The sequence below is a fragment of the Diplotaxodon limnothrissa genome, linkage group LG23 (assembly GCF_057381915.1).
Source record: "Diplotaxodon limnothrissa isolate DT_005_m linkage group LG23, D_limnothrissa_male_GT1.1, whole genome shotgun sequence".
NCBI classification, from domain to species: domain Eukaryota; kingdom Metazoa; phylum Chordata; class Actinopteri; order Cichliformes; family Cichlidae; genus Diplotaxodon; species Diplotaxodon limnothrissa.
This window is the reverse complement of record NC_140617.1, coordinates 9086650-9103324: the sequence shown is the minus strand read 5'-3', so window position 1 is coordinate 9103324 and position 16675 is coordinate 9086650. Positions and strand designations below refer to the sequence as shown.

General features: G+C 40.3%; 1 protein-coding gene across 1 annotated transcript; it reads left to right on the top strand.

Annotated features, from left to right (window-relative positions):
* The first annotated feature begins 13246 nt into the window (after window positions 1-13246).
* On the top strand, window positions 13247-15003 carry LOC146607525 (E3 SUMO-protein ligase ZBED1-like). Its single transcript, XM_085348135.1, has one exon. The coding sequence runs from the start codon at window positions 13516-13518 to the stop codon at window positions 14968-14970; it is 1455 nt and encodes a 484-aa protein (XP_085204261.1). The 5' UTR covers window positions 13247-13515; the 3' UTR covers window positions 14971-15003.
* Window positions 15004-16675: the final 1672 nt, after the last annotated feature.

Sequence of the window (16675 nt, the reverse complement as noted above, 5' to 3'; positions counted from 1 at the left end):
ATTCATTTGAATAACATCCTCAGGCCTAATATTGCTCATGTGACACATCGCGGACATTCTCTCAGTTCTGTACATATTATTTGTATTGCACTTCGGTTCTTTGCAAACGGGAGCTTTCTGTATAATATTGGTGACGCTGAGCACGTTTCCAAGGCTACCGTCTGTCACGCAGTCAGGAATGTTACAGTTGCACTGAAACGTCTCCTGTACTCGTTTGTGGTGTTCCCCGGTCATAGACCCACAAGATTTATCAAAGAGGGATGCCACAAACTTGCAGGTATCAGGATGAACGAAACTTAATTCATGATGTGGTGATACTTGAGCTACTACTTAAATTTTACATTTATTCTCACGGTTCCCAGGCGTGATTGGCTGTATAGATGGCACTCACATTCCAATCATTGCTCCTTCAGTAAATGAAGGAGACTATGTGAACAGGAAGTCTTTCCACAGCATTAATGTACAGGTACATAGTTCCCTGTAGCATTTCAAACTAACAAATTATTTCATTATAGTAATGGATGCTAATTTGTGTTCTCTGCACTGTGAAGATCATATGTGATGCTGCCAACATTATCACAAATGTGGAAGCCAACTGCTCAGCCTCTGTGAGTGGTGGTGGTGGAGGACCCCCACCTGTTTTTCGGGCCTCCGCTTTTTTTCTGTTGGCTATAACGGGTCACATTTGAGCATACAGAGTAAGCAAATATGTACTTGTAATGTGCTCAGATAATTTCAATAAGTGCTTACAGAAAGAAAATTAATGTAGCCTCTAACTGCAATTGATTTACATAGGACAAACAGACCAAGCACTATGGCTCATAATACAATTACACCTTACCTGTTTGGACTATATTTTTATATTTCATTTTTACTTGCTGCCAGGAACGTTTGGGGCCTGCGCTCACATCACATCACAAAATAAAATGTATGAAATAAAAAAAAAACATATATATATAATATAATAACGTGTTAAATGGGTGGAAATCCCTAGATCAATGTTTAAATTAACACTCATGCATTGACTCTGTCGGCTATGTTTTGCCATGCATGCTCCCTTTCTTTTGCAGCTGAGGCTGTGTTACTTTTTTTCCGCGCAATTTGCATGTTATTGGCATATGATGCCATCAGAATTTCGGCCTCAAGCGCTGTAAAATACATTGACCGCGCCTTCTTTCCCTCCGTCTCCATGGTGACTCGCTTAATCTGTGCTCCACTAATCAGGGCTTTATGTATCCTCGTGCGCGCGCTTAACTTGGGGTTAAAGCAACTCCGCGTTGATTGAACTAATTGTTATCAGCCTTTCTGAAACCGAATATTCCGAGTTGGACAGTTCGGGGTTACTCAACCCTGAGTATCGTTTTTCACTCTGAGTTTTCTAAACCGGCTTCCTGAAATAGGGCCCTGATGTCTTCCTGTGACACACACGATCGGCAGAAGGATCTATGCATGAAGTGTCCCAGCCTCACATCTAACAGTATTTCAGGCACACTTGCATGATGTATAACTAATACACTCAAGACTGTACTTCATACTTTGACTATCAGCACCTGACACTCTTTTCTAACCAGTGTTCTTTCAAAAGTGCATTATGGAAAAAGACATGTGTTGTTGTTAACCAAAGTTTACTGCAAAATCAAGTAAATGTTTCGTCCACATCTGTGAGTGAAAGACGCACATGGGTTGTCACGATTAAAAGCATAGACTTTGTTGTGTTTAACATTGTTGTTGGTTCAGTTGGGCAGTTAGTAAAATTGAAAATTGGCTGAGGCGAGAGAAAAACTACACGAAAAGGAAAACAAAGATGGACCTAAGAAGATGCTGGTGGCGCAGCCACGGGGCGATCCAGGGCCTGATTGGCCAGATTTGGATCCGGTTCTGTACCCTGATGACCGATGGCCCGCCAATGGATTCTCAAGGCAAGGAAGACCCGCGGGGAATTGGGGGACTACTAGGTCGTTGAGGGGGCGTGGTGGATCCCAAAGGGGAGGTGGACCTAGGGGCCGTGGTCTGGGGGGACCTATGCTGGACCCAAATGTATGCCGAAGGTGTGGAGGACGAGGACATTGGATTCGTGATTGTCCTACACCACGACAGCTAGAACTTGGTTATCCATCATCACCCCAGGCACAGGGAGCTTTTCGAGGCAGAGTGGTCCAGACAAGGGGACATCAAGCTCCAAACCCAGGCATGGCGCCAGTGGCTCAGTATCCCCTGGGCTACGGGGGCGGAGAGGAGGAGCTGTACTGACGGGACCCACAGAGACAAGACAACATGGGAGTGGCAGATCCAATGTTGTCGATGAGTGTGGAAGGAGATGAAATGACCTTCCTTGTGGACACTGGGGCTACCTATTCAACACTGAAACAAAAACCAAGCAGTGCCACACTTTCCAATCATGTGGTCAGTGTTGTGGGGTTCTCTGGGGTTCCAATGACGCTGCCAACAACCAATCCAGCCCTGACGGTGCTGGATTGTCTCCCCATGTGCCTGTGAACTTGATGGGCAGGGATCTGCTCATTAAACTGGGGGCCACTATCATGTGTTCAGCTGATGGACTAACAGTTACACTTCCAGGAGGAAAAGAGTTTCCGTGCCTGGGGACATTTTCAAAGAACCAGTACTTGCTGAAAGACTGTGAACAAACGACCGCTGACATCTATTGGGGTCGGATGGTGGAAGAAGGCATACTAAGACAGTATCAGTTGTGGAAACCTTGGAACCTTGGACCATATTTGGATCTGCAACAGATCCAAATATGAGACCAGTACAGATTGGCAGATGGCTGCCAGTGACCTGGTGAGGTTAAATGTTTGGTTCTGTTGTTCATTATAACAATGCTGTCATTGTCTCTCGCCTCCTCTGTCGTTTACTTTTAGGAGTAATGGTCCAACTGCTTTGTTGAATTGTTGTGATTTTCTTTGTTGTCTTTCTTTTAGATAACGATGAGTAATGTTTCGTGCAATGGAGCTGCTGGCAGCTTTGACAATCTGCTAGCAATCTGATGTCTTCCTGTGACACACACGATCGGCAGAAGGATCTATGCATGAAGTGTCCCAGCCTCACATCTAACAGTGTTTCAGGCACACTTGCATGATGTATAACTAATACACTCAAGACTGTACTTCATACTTTGACTATCAGCACCTGACACTCTTTTCTAACCAGTGTTCTTTCAAAAGTGCATTATGGAAAAAGACATGTGTTGTTGTTAACCAAAGTTTACTGCAAAATCAAGTAAATGTTTCGTCCACATCTGTGAGTGAAAGACGCACTTGGGTTGTCACGATTAAAAGCATAGACTTTGTTGTGTTTAACATTGTTGTTGGTTCAGTTGGACTCTTTGGTGGATGAAGATCTGGTCCTCTCAGGTGCTCTCTTTCTGTCCCATCCTCAACCACAGCTTCAGAACTTTAACCAGGTCAGGATTTTATTCAAAACCAGTTCAGCCTCTTTTTCTTGTGATTGTTGTCACCAAATAAGAAGTTAAATAATATCTAAGGCATTTTCCATGTTTCGTACTGCTTGGATTAAATTAAGCAAAGTTAAACATTTTTGTGAGTGAGACTGTTGTATATGTTGCCAAGGAACTGTAGCAAGACTGTGGTTGGTGTGACGAGTGGAGCAGGACAGAGTTGTACTGATGATATAACTTGTCATATCGACGCTAACAGTAAATCATTTTTGTTTCTAAATTTAAATACTGCAGAACTTTATATGAAATAAAAACCTTTTTTAAAGAAGTTGAAGAGTTATTCTATTTCTTCCCACAAAGAAGGGTTTAGACAGCAGACATCAGGCTTGTGATTTAACTGCCTTACAATTTATTTTTTTTATTTTAAAGGTTGAGTTAGATTGTTTTAAATAAACAAATTAATTTTTGAAATCTGGTAAAAACGACTTCTTCGAAATTTGGTGACATCTTTGACCACAAGGTGGCAGCATTTTAGCAAAAGGTTCCACCCAACCAACATAGATTAGATTCTTTGTTAGAAATTATCTATTGCTACCCCAAAAGACAACTTTTAATTCATGCTTTCCACAAACTAAGTTGGCTAATTATGGCTATAAAATGTTACATGACCTCATTTTAACTTCAGTTGTTATCTCTGCTACAAAATACTCATCTTGGATGTAACATCATAGCTTTTTGTTTCTTTATATTTTGTTAGTAGTTTTAATTAATTGAAACTGCTGTAAAAAGCTTTCAAAATATTCCTAAAGGCAGTTTTTGTAATTATGTTGTGCAGGTAGGCCTTTGCCTTTTGCCAGGTTACAGTTGTTAATAAGAATGACTGACTCACTGCACCATCTCCTGGTACAGATTGGTATTACATGAAAGTACAGCCTGGCCCTGGCTTCATTTAAGTTAGTTTCTCTTCAGTGCAGTACATGGATGTTTTGTGAGACTTGGTACATTTAGGTTTTAAACAAATCGGTGTACAACAAGTAACTCACAGCCCCCAACATTTTACATTATTTTTTAAATTTAATGTGTGTTTATTTATTTTTTCCTAAAACAATCTTTAGATTAGAAATGTGGTTGTGGAAAGAGAATCATTCTACTTTTCACAGGTTATTGGATGACTGTGCCACTGGTAAGGACACAAGGCTATTTTCAGCTACAGCCTGTTTCAACGGACCACTAACCCTTCCTGTCAGCTAGCAAGATTTATTTGAACTCGTGATCCCTGTGGAATAATATAACACGAGGCAGTGTTCTAAGACCACATCTCATTTACCATGACAGGAGACTTCGGTATGTGTCCTATAGTATGGGTTGGAGTATTCTTGAGTAGCTGACCTACAGTGCCATCCTTTCATTAAGAAAAAAAAATGGTCTCATACGATTTCCCCAGTAGTTCTAGGTCCCTATGTTTTTATTTGTCTGTAGTTAACATATCTCAGGTTTGAACTCGTCAGCCCTGTCAGGACAAAGCAATGAATTATATTTTGATTAGTGCCACTAGTATTGAAGTAAAAGTCAGCCTGGTGATTAGGCCAGAAACTGAGCTGAGAATCTTCACATCTCTACAAGATGTTGCTTTTATAAATTAAATCTTTCCTAGCTGGTGATGAAGGACTGAACACTGATTTCTGACACCAGCCCTAACATAAATATCACACTACTTAAACTGCAATATGTCATTGCCCTGCATATGTTTCAAAGCTGAGGCGTGCAAAGAGGGTTACACATTGGATTTCATGTCAAATAATACACAGCTAACCAGTGGATTAAATTCTCTTTACATGCATTTATTCCTTTTTTTATTTTGCTTTTTTTTTTAACTGAAATTAATCTGAAGTTTGAGTCTTTGCACATAAATGCTGCACTTATATGTGGGTTTAAGCCTCTAAATATATTTAGACCTTTAGTCAAGGGCCCGACAGGAGCAGCTCTTAACGCCCTTAAATGACTTCATTCACTATTTATACTGCTCGGTGTCATTGTGCTTGTTTGTTGTTCCATATCTGATTTAGTTATTCTGTTTTAACTCCCACCATGTGGCTTGTATTATGCATGGGTGGTTGTTTTATCTCTGTAGTGATTAGCATTTTTACTTGTTAAGAGAGACATATATAGTACATGAAGGCAAGCAACTGTCAGTATAATCAGAGCATGAGGGACTTTGAAACAGCACTTATGGCTTTCTTTTAGATATAAGCGCATTATAGGCTCAGTGTGGAGTCTTGGTACAGCAAATCTAATTTTAGGTCTTGCAAACATAGAATTGTCAGAAAGTCACTTTAAAGTTTTGCCTTTATCTCTTCAGGTTTGTGGTTATGAGGTCTGTTAAGTATCACAGCTGCAGTAAAATGTATGGTGGCCCAGTGATGCCAAAATGCAACATCCAATTTCTTTATTGCAAAATTGAATTTGGGGTTGCAGGGACGGCGGGTGTGGGAGCCATCCAAGCTGTTATAGTGCAGAAGGCTGGTACACCCTGGACAGGTCATAGCTCGCCATAGGGCGAATCCAAAGACAGACAATCATTCACGTTCAGATTCACACCTGCAGACAATTTAGAACCAGTTAACCTAAAATGAACCATCCATCGATTCTCTTCCACTTATCCTTAACAGGGTCGCAGAGGTGCTAGACCTTATCCCAGCCACCATGGCGCGAAAGGCGGGGTACAAGCTAGACAAGTCACCAAGCTGATGTAGGGCTAACACAGAGAGACAGACAACCTTTCGCACTTATGGACAATTTAGAGTTACCAGTTAACCTAACCCTACTAAGTGCATGTCTTTGGACAGTGGGAGAGAGCCAGAGAACCTAGAGAGAATCCAAGGAAAACTCCACTCAGAAGGGCCCCAGCCAGCTGGTGGGTTCAAACCCACAACTTTCTTGCTATGAGGCGACAGTACTGACCACACCACTGGGCCACCCACAGAAGAAAAAAAAAACACATTTCAGGAAATACAACATAACAGAAAACACCACAAAACTACCCAAAACACAGAAAACAACTGAAACATAACAGAAAAACACAATGTTACAAAAACCTCATCAAAACAGAGAAAGTGGAACAACAGCAAGGAAACATAATAAAATTGTGTTTTCTGAAACCTTATTGCATTTTTATTGTGTTTTCAGAGGGTTTTGTTTGTCTAAATGAGGTTCTGTTTGAGGCCTTTTGTATTTGTAATTTCACGATAATATCAACTCCAAGGCACTCTCTTACAAATATCAATACCTTCAGTGTCACCGTAAGGTCACATTTAGTCATGTTTAACCTGAATTGGTGGGTGGCACAGTGGTAACAGCTAACACTGTCATCACAGCATGAAGCCACCGGCTTGCTGGGGTTTTCTCTGTGGAATTTGCATGTTCTCCCTGTGTCTACGTGGGTTCTCTTCAGCTTCCTCTCATACTCCAAAATATGTCCATGTTAAGGTAACTGGTGATTCTTAATTGTCCGTAGGTGACGGTCTGTCTTTCTGAGTTAGCCCTGTGATAGACTCGTGACCTATCCAAGGTGTTCCCTGCCTCTCCCGTCTCCCCACCACCCCAAACTGGATAAAAACATGAACAGAGTTAAATAAATGAGCTAAATAGTTTCAGTCCCTCCCACGCAAAGCCCCTGACATTATAGTGAGGATGTAATGAATTTAATTCTTCTCGGAATTTTCCATAGGGCCTCCTTGATCCAAGCATGAAAAGAGGAAAAATCACCCCACAGAGAAACGTATGCGCTCAAGCATTACCATGCAGCGTTCGTTGACATTGAGTTTACGATGCCTAATCTAATTTGAAAGCAGGTTGCCTCAGGCTGAGTTAGTAAGTTTGAAAGCCTCATCAAAGTAATACAAATGAAGATCACTGGATGTGAGAGTCCTGATTTTAGGAGCACATTAGGCTTAAAGTGTTTGGGCTGCTTTCAATTAAGACAGTGAAATGTCAACTGGTGAGCAACACTACATATAATAGCTCTATAATCTGTGCTTGCTAATAAAAAAAAAGGCTTTCCTCTCTGGTATTGGCTGTATTTCAATACTTTGTGTCTCGCACATCTATTTACAGTAATGGACTGTACAAGAGAGAGCAATATTTCTGTCAAGGCCCATCCTTTCGTGGAAATTGGGACATATGTCTTGTCATGTCCTCTGCTGCTTTCCTCGTTTCCATTTATAAGCAGTAAGCAGTAAGTATAAGCACAGCTGTCCCCTTCATCGTGTGCAGCTCTGCATGTGTGTGTGCAGTGATGGGGGTTTTTTTCTGCCCTCAGGTGCAGTCATTATGAAGGATTATTGCCTTTCCGCGTGTACAAATCATTCCCGTTGTCTTTCCGAATAACATCATTTAATGTCTCTGAATGCGAGTGTGTGGTAATGCACAGGGGTCAAGCTGAAAAGGAGGGGCAGGGGCTATTGTCTGGGAGGAGGTGGAGGGGCGGAGTGCAGCCTCCTTACGGCGAGGAAATATGACCTGCGGGCTTCTACCAGCTCCCGTGGGATTGCATGTGACAGAGGAGCGCCACCTCTGAATAAATCTCTTTTCTTTATTGCCTTTTTTCTCCCTCGCCTTCATCTCTCCCTCTTGCTCGATATACAGTGTCCTCCAAAAGATAAAAATAAATCACATGTTTATTGTCTGGCTGTGTCTCGCTTGCTCTTCTCTCCCTCAAGTAGTTCTATGTTTGCAGAGAAGGTTATCACGAGTCAGAGGTCCATTTCAAATGTACATCTTATAATAAATGGTTAAAGCAGCACCTCTGGAGATATGTCCTCCATCTCCCTTTTTTCTTTTATATGACTCAGTGATGGCTCCATCAGTTTGCCTTTGCCTCAAGAAAAGATAGGATAATATCATCCCAGTGTCATAAAACTACAGAAGCATCAGAACTTCAGCTCAGGACTAAAAAGTATTTTACATAAAAGTTAAAACAGAGGCGTCAAACATGCAGCCCGGGGGACAGAACCAGCCCACCGGGGGCTCCAGTTCGGCCCATTAGATGGCTTTGTAAAGTGTGAAAAATGCAATAAAGAAATTAATTATTCAATGTTTTTGAGTTAAATTGCTCTACCCCATGTCGGGATGAAGTGCCAACATTACAATAAAAACTATTTTTACATTTAGACAATTTGTTTGAATTATAAAGATATAAATTACTGTTGTTGTTTATGAAACTCTGCATGTGAAGCCTGGCAGAGATAGGAGACAAAAGATTTCTAAGACTGTAGAAATGAAAGTAGTGAGACATGTGTCTAAAGATCCCACAACGACTGCCAAGACACTCACGAGTTAATTAGTTAAGTCAGGAATTGTAGCCTCAAATAAGACAATGACCCTGCACAGGAAGAACTGTGAGGACTGGAGAAATCCACTTCAAGCCACTCTGAAGTGTGCTAAGGACAATCTAGAGAAAGATTATGAATACTGCAAGCACATCCTTTGGTCATACAAGACAAAACTCAAGCTCTTTGGCCACAGAAACGCTGCTTATTAGTGATGGGATTTCCGGCTCTTTTTAGTGAGCCGAACCGAAAGAGCCGGTTCTCTAAAAAGAGCCGGCTCTTTCGGCTCCGAACCGGCTCTTCAGGTTGTTTTGTTGCTTTAATTAATTTATTATTAATAATATAAAATTATGCACAAAAGGAATTACTAATGTAAAAAAAAGTGGTTTTATTCATATATGTTTATATATAAATATATGCGGTGGCCCCTAGAGACAAAACACGTACAAACTCCAAAAAGCACATACAAACTCCAAAACTCATTTCTAGCATTTCTAGCATAGGTGATCTAGGTAGCTCTGAACTTCCAAAACAGAGCTACCTAGATCACTTAAATTACACCATTGAAAGCATGAAAGCATATGTGTATTGTTTGTGTATTTATACACAAGCATTCATATAGAGTCAAATAAAATTTTAAAAAAGTTCATTTACCTGTTACTACCACACACCAAATCCGGTCGTTGGTACTTGCTGGCTTGTGTAGCCACTAGGTAACAAAAGCTCAACACTGCACCCAGCATCCTGGAGCACTTCTGTTGTCTTTTGTACGTGTTTTGAGTTTTTATGTGCTTCTGAGTTTTTACGTGTTTTGGAGTTTGTACATGTTTTTACGTGTTTTGGAGTTTTTACGTGTTTTTACGTGTTTTTGAGTTTGTACGTGCTTCAGGGTTTGTACATGCTTCAGGGTTCGTACGTGATTTGAAGTTTGTACATGCTTGGTCTCTAGGGGCCACCGTAGGCCTAGCAACCATGATACTAACAGCTGGAAACGTGTCATACAACTTTTTTGACAGAAATGAAGGAGAACATATTTTTTTCATTTGTTTGTTTGTTTCTACAAGAGCTTTGTGTGATTTGATAAGTATCTGAGGCTGAGACCACAGGACAGTAAAACATGATTTTTGGGCTTCATTTCTGTACTGAACAGTCATTTAAGATTAGCTAGTAAATAACAATTAGCTAATGTTGTTCATAACACTAAAGTCATATCACTTTGGTAATGTAAATATAATATGGCCAATATTATGGTTATTATATTAGTCATTATTAGCTATTACAGCAGTGAACATGAACTCTGTGTCAAATACTGAGCTTCAGTACAGATTCAAGTTGCAGTTATTTACATGTCTTACCACCTTAAATCTTCACTCAAAGACAAGTATATAGGAATGACTGCCAAATTTATTTGCCACTGAAGCCGAAGGATGGCATCTGAATAAAACCTCTCTTGACATACCTAGATGACATTAAAGCTTGGTTGGCTCTAAACTTTTTAAATTTGAATGAAAAGAAAACAGATTTGTTGGTGTTTGGACCCAGTGGCCCCTGTGAGTCCTCTTCTTTTCATTTGGAACCCCTGGAGGTTTATTTTAAGCCTGTTGTTACTGCCCTTGGTTTTAAGTTGGACCAGTCCATTTTTATCATTTAAGGCGACTGGCAAGAGTGAAATCTTTTCCTTCTAGGCAGCACTTTGAAACCGGGATCCATGCTTTTATTTCTTCCCCTGTAGACTACTGTAACGCACTTTATGTGGGGGTCAGTCAGTTGTTACTCTGACATCTGCAGCTGGTTCAAAATGTATATTGACAGTGCATATATAGGTGTATCATATATAAGAGACAAATGTTGTTCCTTCAGTATGTTGGCATTACTAAATTTGGCTCAATGCTTACATACATGTGTAAAAAGAAAATGTACAAGCTGTGATAACCGTTTCTGATAAAATGAAGAGTAGACTGATGTATTAAATATTCCTTTATTGGGTGAGAAAATCAGACCATGTCATAACTGCTTTAAGTCATACAGAATATATATCAGAGCCTTAAACAGGCTGACTTCTGCTAAATGGGTCAAACTGGGCAGAAAGTATACAAACACATAACATCCTTATAGAATATGATGTAACACTATAGATCAACTTACCTCAGAATATATAAAGCATATAAACAATTACAGCAATATGATGCAACAAACACACAGTGCTACTAATCCAAAATACTCAAAGCTTCATAGAACTGAAACAAACATTTATTTTTAGCTCCATTCTGCTGCTGATACATACTTTAGGTTTCTGAACATTAAACTTGTTGCTGCCTTTCATAGTGTGTAACCTGAATGCCCTGAGTACTTTCTCCCACACTGAAAACACGGGAATGATAAAAAATTATTTGAACATTACCTAATAAGACTGATTCAGGACAGACAATTAGTTATTTTAAACTTTTCTAGCAGTCCTTCACAAACAGGGAACAGTCTGTCTATTCTCTCCATCTGTCAGCTGCTGCTGGCTCTTCCTCCTCCTCTTCCTCACATACTGCTGAGATTGTCCTGGTGGATCATCAGGGGTGCAAAGCCTCACAGATGATGTGCAGCAGTGGGTCCCTCAGTCTGTCCTCACTCTGGACACTTGCACGTGTCACACATAGAAATCAAATGTGTGATAAGCTGCAGGATTCAAACACAAGTGTGACTTATAAATACATGTTCATACTTTTATTCCACAATCAGAGAGAAAGAAACAGAGAGAGAGTGCAGGACAGACAGACAGGTGACAGTCTCAGGTGTACACACTGCTACAAAACAGCACCAGAGAAGGAGGATTTAGTGTTTGTGTCATTACGAGTGCTAAACAAGAAGAGTTCCCAGATGGTACAGTGGACACATGTGTGACTCCTGTGATTAAAGCATCTTTCTTTCAGCTTAACGAGTGAACCGTCAGCTGACTGACATGACTGACTTTAATTACGCATAAAATCATCACATTCTCTGTAAGATTAAAGTCAGCTATTGAACGGCGAATATTTTGAAGTAAAGGCTTTAAAACCAAGTTAGTACAAACGTCGCTAATGTCACATAACTTTCCCGACATGTTGCCAACAGTAATGTTTTAATGTTCTTCATTATAAAAACATTTGCGCATAAATAAGTGACATAATATTCAGTACTTACTTCTGAAAGTTTACTCTTCGTCCGCTCCGCTTCCGCCATTTTTTTTCGGCAAAATTATCCACACCACCGCCGCGCTATGAAGTCTGGGATATGTTGGGCCATGAAGGCTACACCGACCCATCCTTAAAATTCAGGGAAATTAAGGACGCATTTGAGGGCCGCATTTCGAGCAGCCTTTGAATTGGGACAGTCTTCGTCGTGTCGCTGTGACATAATCGGCCTTAAAATGGGGCCTTTAAGGCTACAGACCCCAAATCCGGTCATTGGTACTTCCTGGCTTGTGTAGTTACTAGGTAACAAAAGCTCAACACTGCCCCTAGCGTCCTGGAGCACTTCCGTTGTGTTTTGGAATTTGCACGTGTTTTGGAGTTTGCGCGTGTTTTGGGGTTTGCACGTGTTTTGTATTTTGTACGTGTTTTGTATTTTGCACGTGTTTTGTATTTTGTACGTGTTTTGGATTTTGCATGTGTTTTGGAGTTTGTACGTGTTTTGGATTTTGTATGTGTTTTGGAGTTTGTACGTGTTTTGGATTTTGCATGTGTTTTGGATTTTGTATGTGTTTTGGAGTTTGCACGTGTTTTGGATTTTGCACGCGTTTTGGTTTTTGCACATTTTGTATTTTGCACGTGTTTTGGATTTTGCACGTGTTTTGGATTTTGTACGTGTTTTGTATTTTGCACGTGTTTTGTATTTTGTATGTGTTTTGGAGTTTGCACGTGTTTTGTATTTTGTACGTGTTTTGTATTTTGCACGTGTTTTGGATTTTGTACGTGTTTTGTATTTTGCATGTGTTTTGTATTTTGTACGTGTTTTGTATTTTGCATGTGTTTTGTATTTTGTACGTGTTTTGGAGTTTGCACGTGTTTTGTATTTTGTAAGTGCTTTGGAGTTTGCACGTGTTTTGGAGTTTGCACGTGTTTTGGATTTTGTACGTGTTTTGGATTTTGCATGTGTTTTGTATTTTGTACGTGTTTTGGATTTTGCATGTGTTTTGGATTTTGTAAGTGTTTTGGAGCTTGCATGTGTTTTGGAGTTTGTAAGTGTTTTGGATTTTGCAAGTGTTTTGGAGTTTGTACGTGTTTTGTCTCTAGGGGCCACCGTACTAGGCAACCTGGGAAGCGCGACGGAGACTAGAGCCCATGTGTTTGCAACAAACTTGCCGTTTATTTTGCAAATCGAGCTCAACACTGCCCCTAGCGTCCTGGAGCACTTCCGTTGTGATTTGGAGTTTGCATGTGTTTTGGATTTTGTACGTGTTTTGGAGTTTGCATGTGTTTTGGATTTTGCATGTGTTTTGGATTTTGTACCTGTTTTGTAGGGATGTAAGAAAATATCGATACAACGAAATATCGCGATATTTCGCGCAATGATACTGAATCGATATTTAAAATCACTGTTATCGATTTTTTTAATTGAAAAATGACATGCATTTACTGTTTATTTCTTTTGTATGTTGGAATTCAAACTCCGGCCACTGGTTTGCAGTTTTCACCGCCTTTACTATGACGTAAAAACGAGGTCTCGCGATAACTGTAGAAGCGTCTAGTTTGCCAAAAGAACGAAGTAGAACAGTCAGTGGACGTGTGTGATGCTAGCTAACTGATGACTGAAGAGGAGAGGATACAGCCGGCCCCCGCAGCTTTCAAAGCTGATGTGTGGACTTATTTTGGATTTAGGACAAAAGAAGGCAGTAAAGACTATGACAAGAGCTATGCAGTCTGTAAAATCTGCACCGCCAGAGTCAAATATTCCGGTAACACAACAAATTTACGAACACACGTGTCTAGACACCATAGCGACGTAGCGTCAAATGCTAATTTTAAAACAAAACGAGGTGATTCCTCTCAACGGACAATTGAAGAAGTTAACTTTTCGAAACTACCAGCAACTTCAACTCGTGCAACAAAAATAACGCAGTCAGTACTTGTTTTTATTTGCAAAGACATGCGCCCCCTGAGTGTTGTGGAGAATAAAGGATTTCGTAATATGATTAAAACGCTGGAGCCCCGTTACACCGTTCCTTCTCGACAACACATCACGGACATCGCTCTGCCAAAGTTGTACCAAGAAGTCAAAGCGACAGTGCTGGACTCTCTCAACTCGGCTGAGACAGTTGCTCTGACATGCGACGCTTGGACTTCGAGAGCCACTGAATCGTACGTAACTGTTACAGCACATCACATAACAGACCAGTGGAACCTTCAGTCTCATGTACTACAAACCCGAGCCATGCATGACAGTCACACAGGTGAGCACATTGCAGCGTTACTAACTGACGCTGTGGCTGAATGGGGATTGAACGCAAAGGACCTTGTTGTTGTTACCGATAATGCACCAAACATGGTTCTCGCGGCTAGACTTGCAGGCATGACGCACATACAATGTTTTGCACACAGTCTGAATCTCGCCTCACAGAAAGCACTGAAAATACAATCCGTGGTGCGACTTCTCGGGAGGATCCGACGTGTAACAGCCTTTTTCAGGCGCAGCACCACAGCCAGCAACCAGTTGAAGCAGAAACAGTGCCTCCTTCAGCTACCAGCTCACAGATTGATCACGGACATAATTACAAGATGGAACAGCTCCTATGATATGATAGAACGATTTTTAGAACAGCAACCAGCCATCTGTGCAGCTCTGCTTTCTGCAGAAGTTAGGAAGAGTGAAAAAGAAATTTTCACATTAAGTGAGTCTGACATCACATGTGCAGAAGAAGTTGTCAGGGCACTCAAGCCTATGAAGGACGCCACCCTGGTGATGTCAGAGGAGAGTATGCCAACCCTGTCCATCATTGCTCCTCTTCATGCCAAGCTTGTGATGGGTGCACAAGAAAGTGTTGATGATACACCGACAGTAAGGGACATTAAGACTGCCATAGCAGAAGATCTGGGAAAGAGATATGTAAATGAGAGGGAGACACTATGGATGGCATCAACTGTTGATCCTCGGTTTAAGGACCTGCCCTTCCTGTCTGAAGCAGAGACCAGTGAGACCTATTCCAGACTGTTGGACACTGTGGTGACTGTGATAAAGAAGGAAGAAAATGTAAGTAAATAAATTAGTTTATTTGGAAAAATTCAACTGAAGTTATAAGCAAGTGAATAAAGTAAAAAGCAAAAAAAAAAAAAAAAAAAAGCATATTGATGACATTTGTCATCAAATATTAGTGAAAAACAGGGTGAATCTTGGATTTGAATTTTGACTTTCTGACATTAATACTATTTGAATTTAATGTTTTTCAGCAGCAAAAGAATGAAGAGACTGACAAACAGGTGGAGGAAGAGAATGCCACAGAGGAGGCTCATCACCCACATATCAAAGACAACTTTGACTCCATCCCTCGGCCACCCCTAAAAAGACAGAGGACCTCATGTGCATTGGTGGACTTGCTCGGAGCTACGTTTGCCTCTACTAGTGACAATACTGCACCAAAATCAGAACATGATGTTGCTGCAGCTGAGATCAAGAGGTATAGAGATGAGACCCCTTTGCCTCTCACAGGAAATCCTCTCAGTTGGTGGAAGGACCATGAACAGGAATACCCTCAGCTATCCAAAGTAGCAAGGAGTTTCCTATGCATTCCTGGAACAAGTGTCTCTGCAGAGAGAGTTTTCTCCTCTGCAGGAGACATAGTAAATGCACAGAGAAGTGTCCTGAGAGCTGACCATGTCGATCAGCTTGTATTCCTGCACAAAAATCTGGAAATTGAAAAATAAACACTGAGAAAACACTACACATGTAAAATCTCTGATATGAGAATGTTTGACATTTTGGTTGAGTCTCATAAGCACTTATTTAGATGAGTAAATTCCTTTTTTCAGGTTGTACTAAAAGTGTTCCATTGATGGACACTGCAGAGCTGTACTTTATTTTATTAACACTTAATTGTAATAGCACTTTACATTTTTTGTTAATGTTTACTTGGATGGATTCTTCAAGCAATTTCATTTTTGATTTATATTTGTTTATGTTAAGGTCACATAAAAAGTGCTTTGTTTTGATGCTCCATAGAGCAGTTTTTGGATAAGTATTTTACAATCATAGTACTTAGAAAGACTTCAGTGTTACATGTTTACTTTTTTCATGTTAAAAAATACTTGATATTTCAGTAAAGTAGTTTTTGTTTGTTTATTTGACATGACTTCTAATAAGGCAGATGTTAATTTCTCCATTCATTTTGAACTTAGAGTGTTTTTGTTTCAGATGTTTCATGTCAAGAATTAAACAGTTTGGACTGTTTACTTGAGTTTTCCTAATTAAATTTAGTCCTACTAAACACAAATATCGTCTGGCTTTTAGTATTGCAATATATCGTATCGTCTACCCTGTATTATGATACATATTGTATCGCCAGATTCTTGCCAATACACACCCCTACTGTTTTGTATTTTGCACGTGTTTTGGATTTTGCATGTGTTTTGGATTTTGTACCTGTCTTGGTGTTTGCACGTGTTTTGTATTTTGTGTGTGTTTTGTATTTTGTACCTGTTTTGGATTTTGTACCTGTCTCGGTGTTTGCACGTGTCTTGGATTTTGTACGTGTTTTGGATTTTGTATGTGTTTTGGAGTTTGTACGTGTTTTGGAGTTTGCATGTGTTTTGGATTTTGTACGTGTTGAGGAGTTTGTGCATGCTATTTGGAATTTGTAAGTGTTTTGGAGTTTATACATGCTTTGTCTCTAGGGGCCACCGTACTTTTCTACTCTAACTCAAGGTATTTTTGGTAAGAGTCAAATTTCCTCTCTCACACAGTGGTGTACTCT

Excerpts from the sequence above, each read along its gene's own strand:
- LOC146607525 (XM_085348135.1), top strand. The coding sequence starts at position 13,516 with ATGACTGAAGAGGAGAGGATACAGCCGGCCCCCGCAGCTTTCAAAGCT.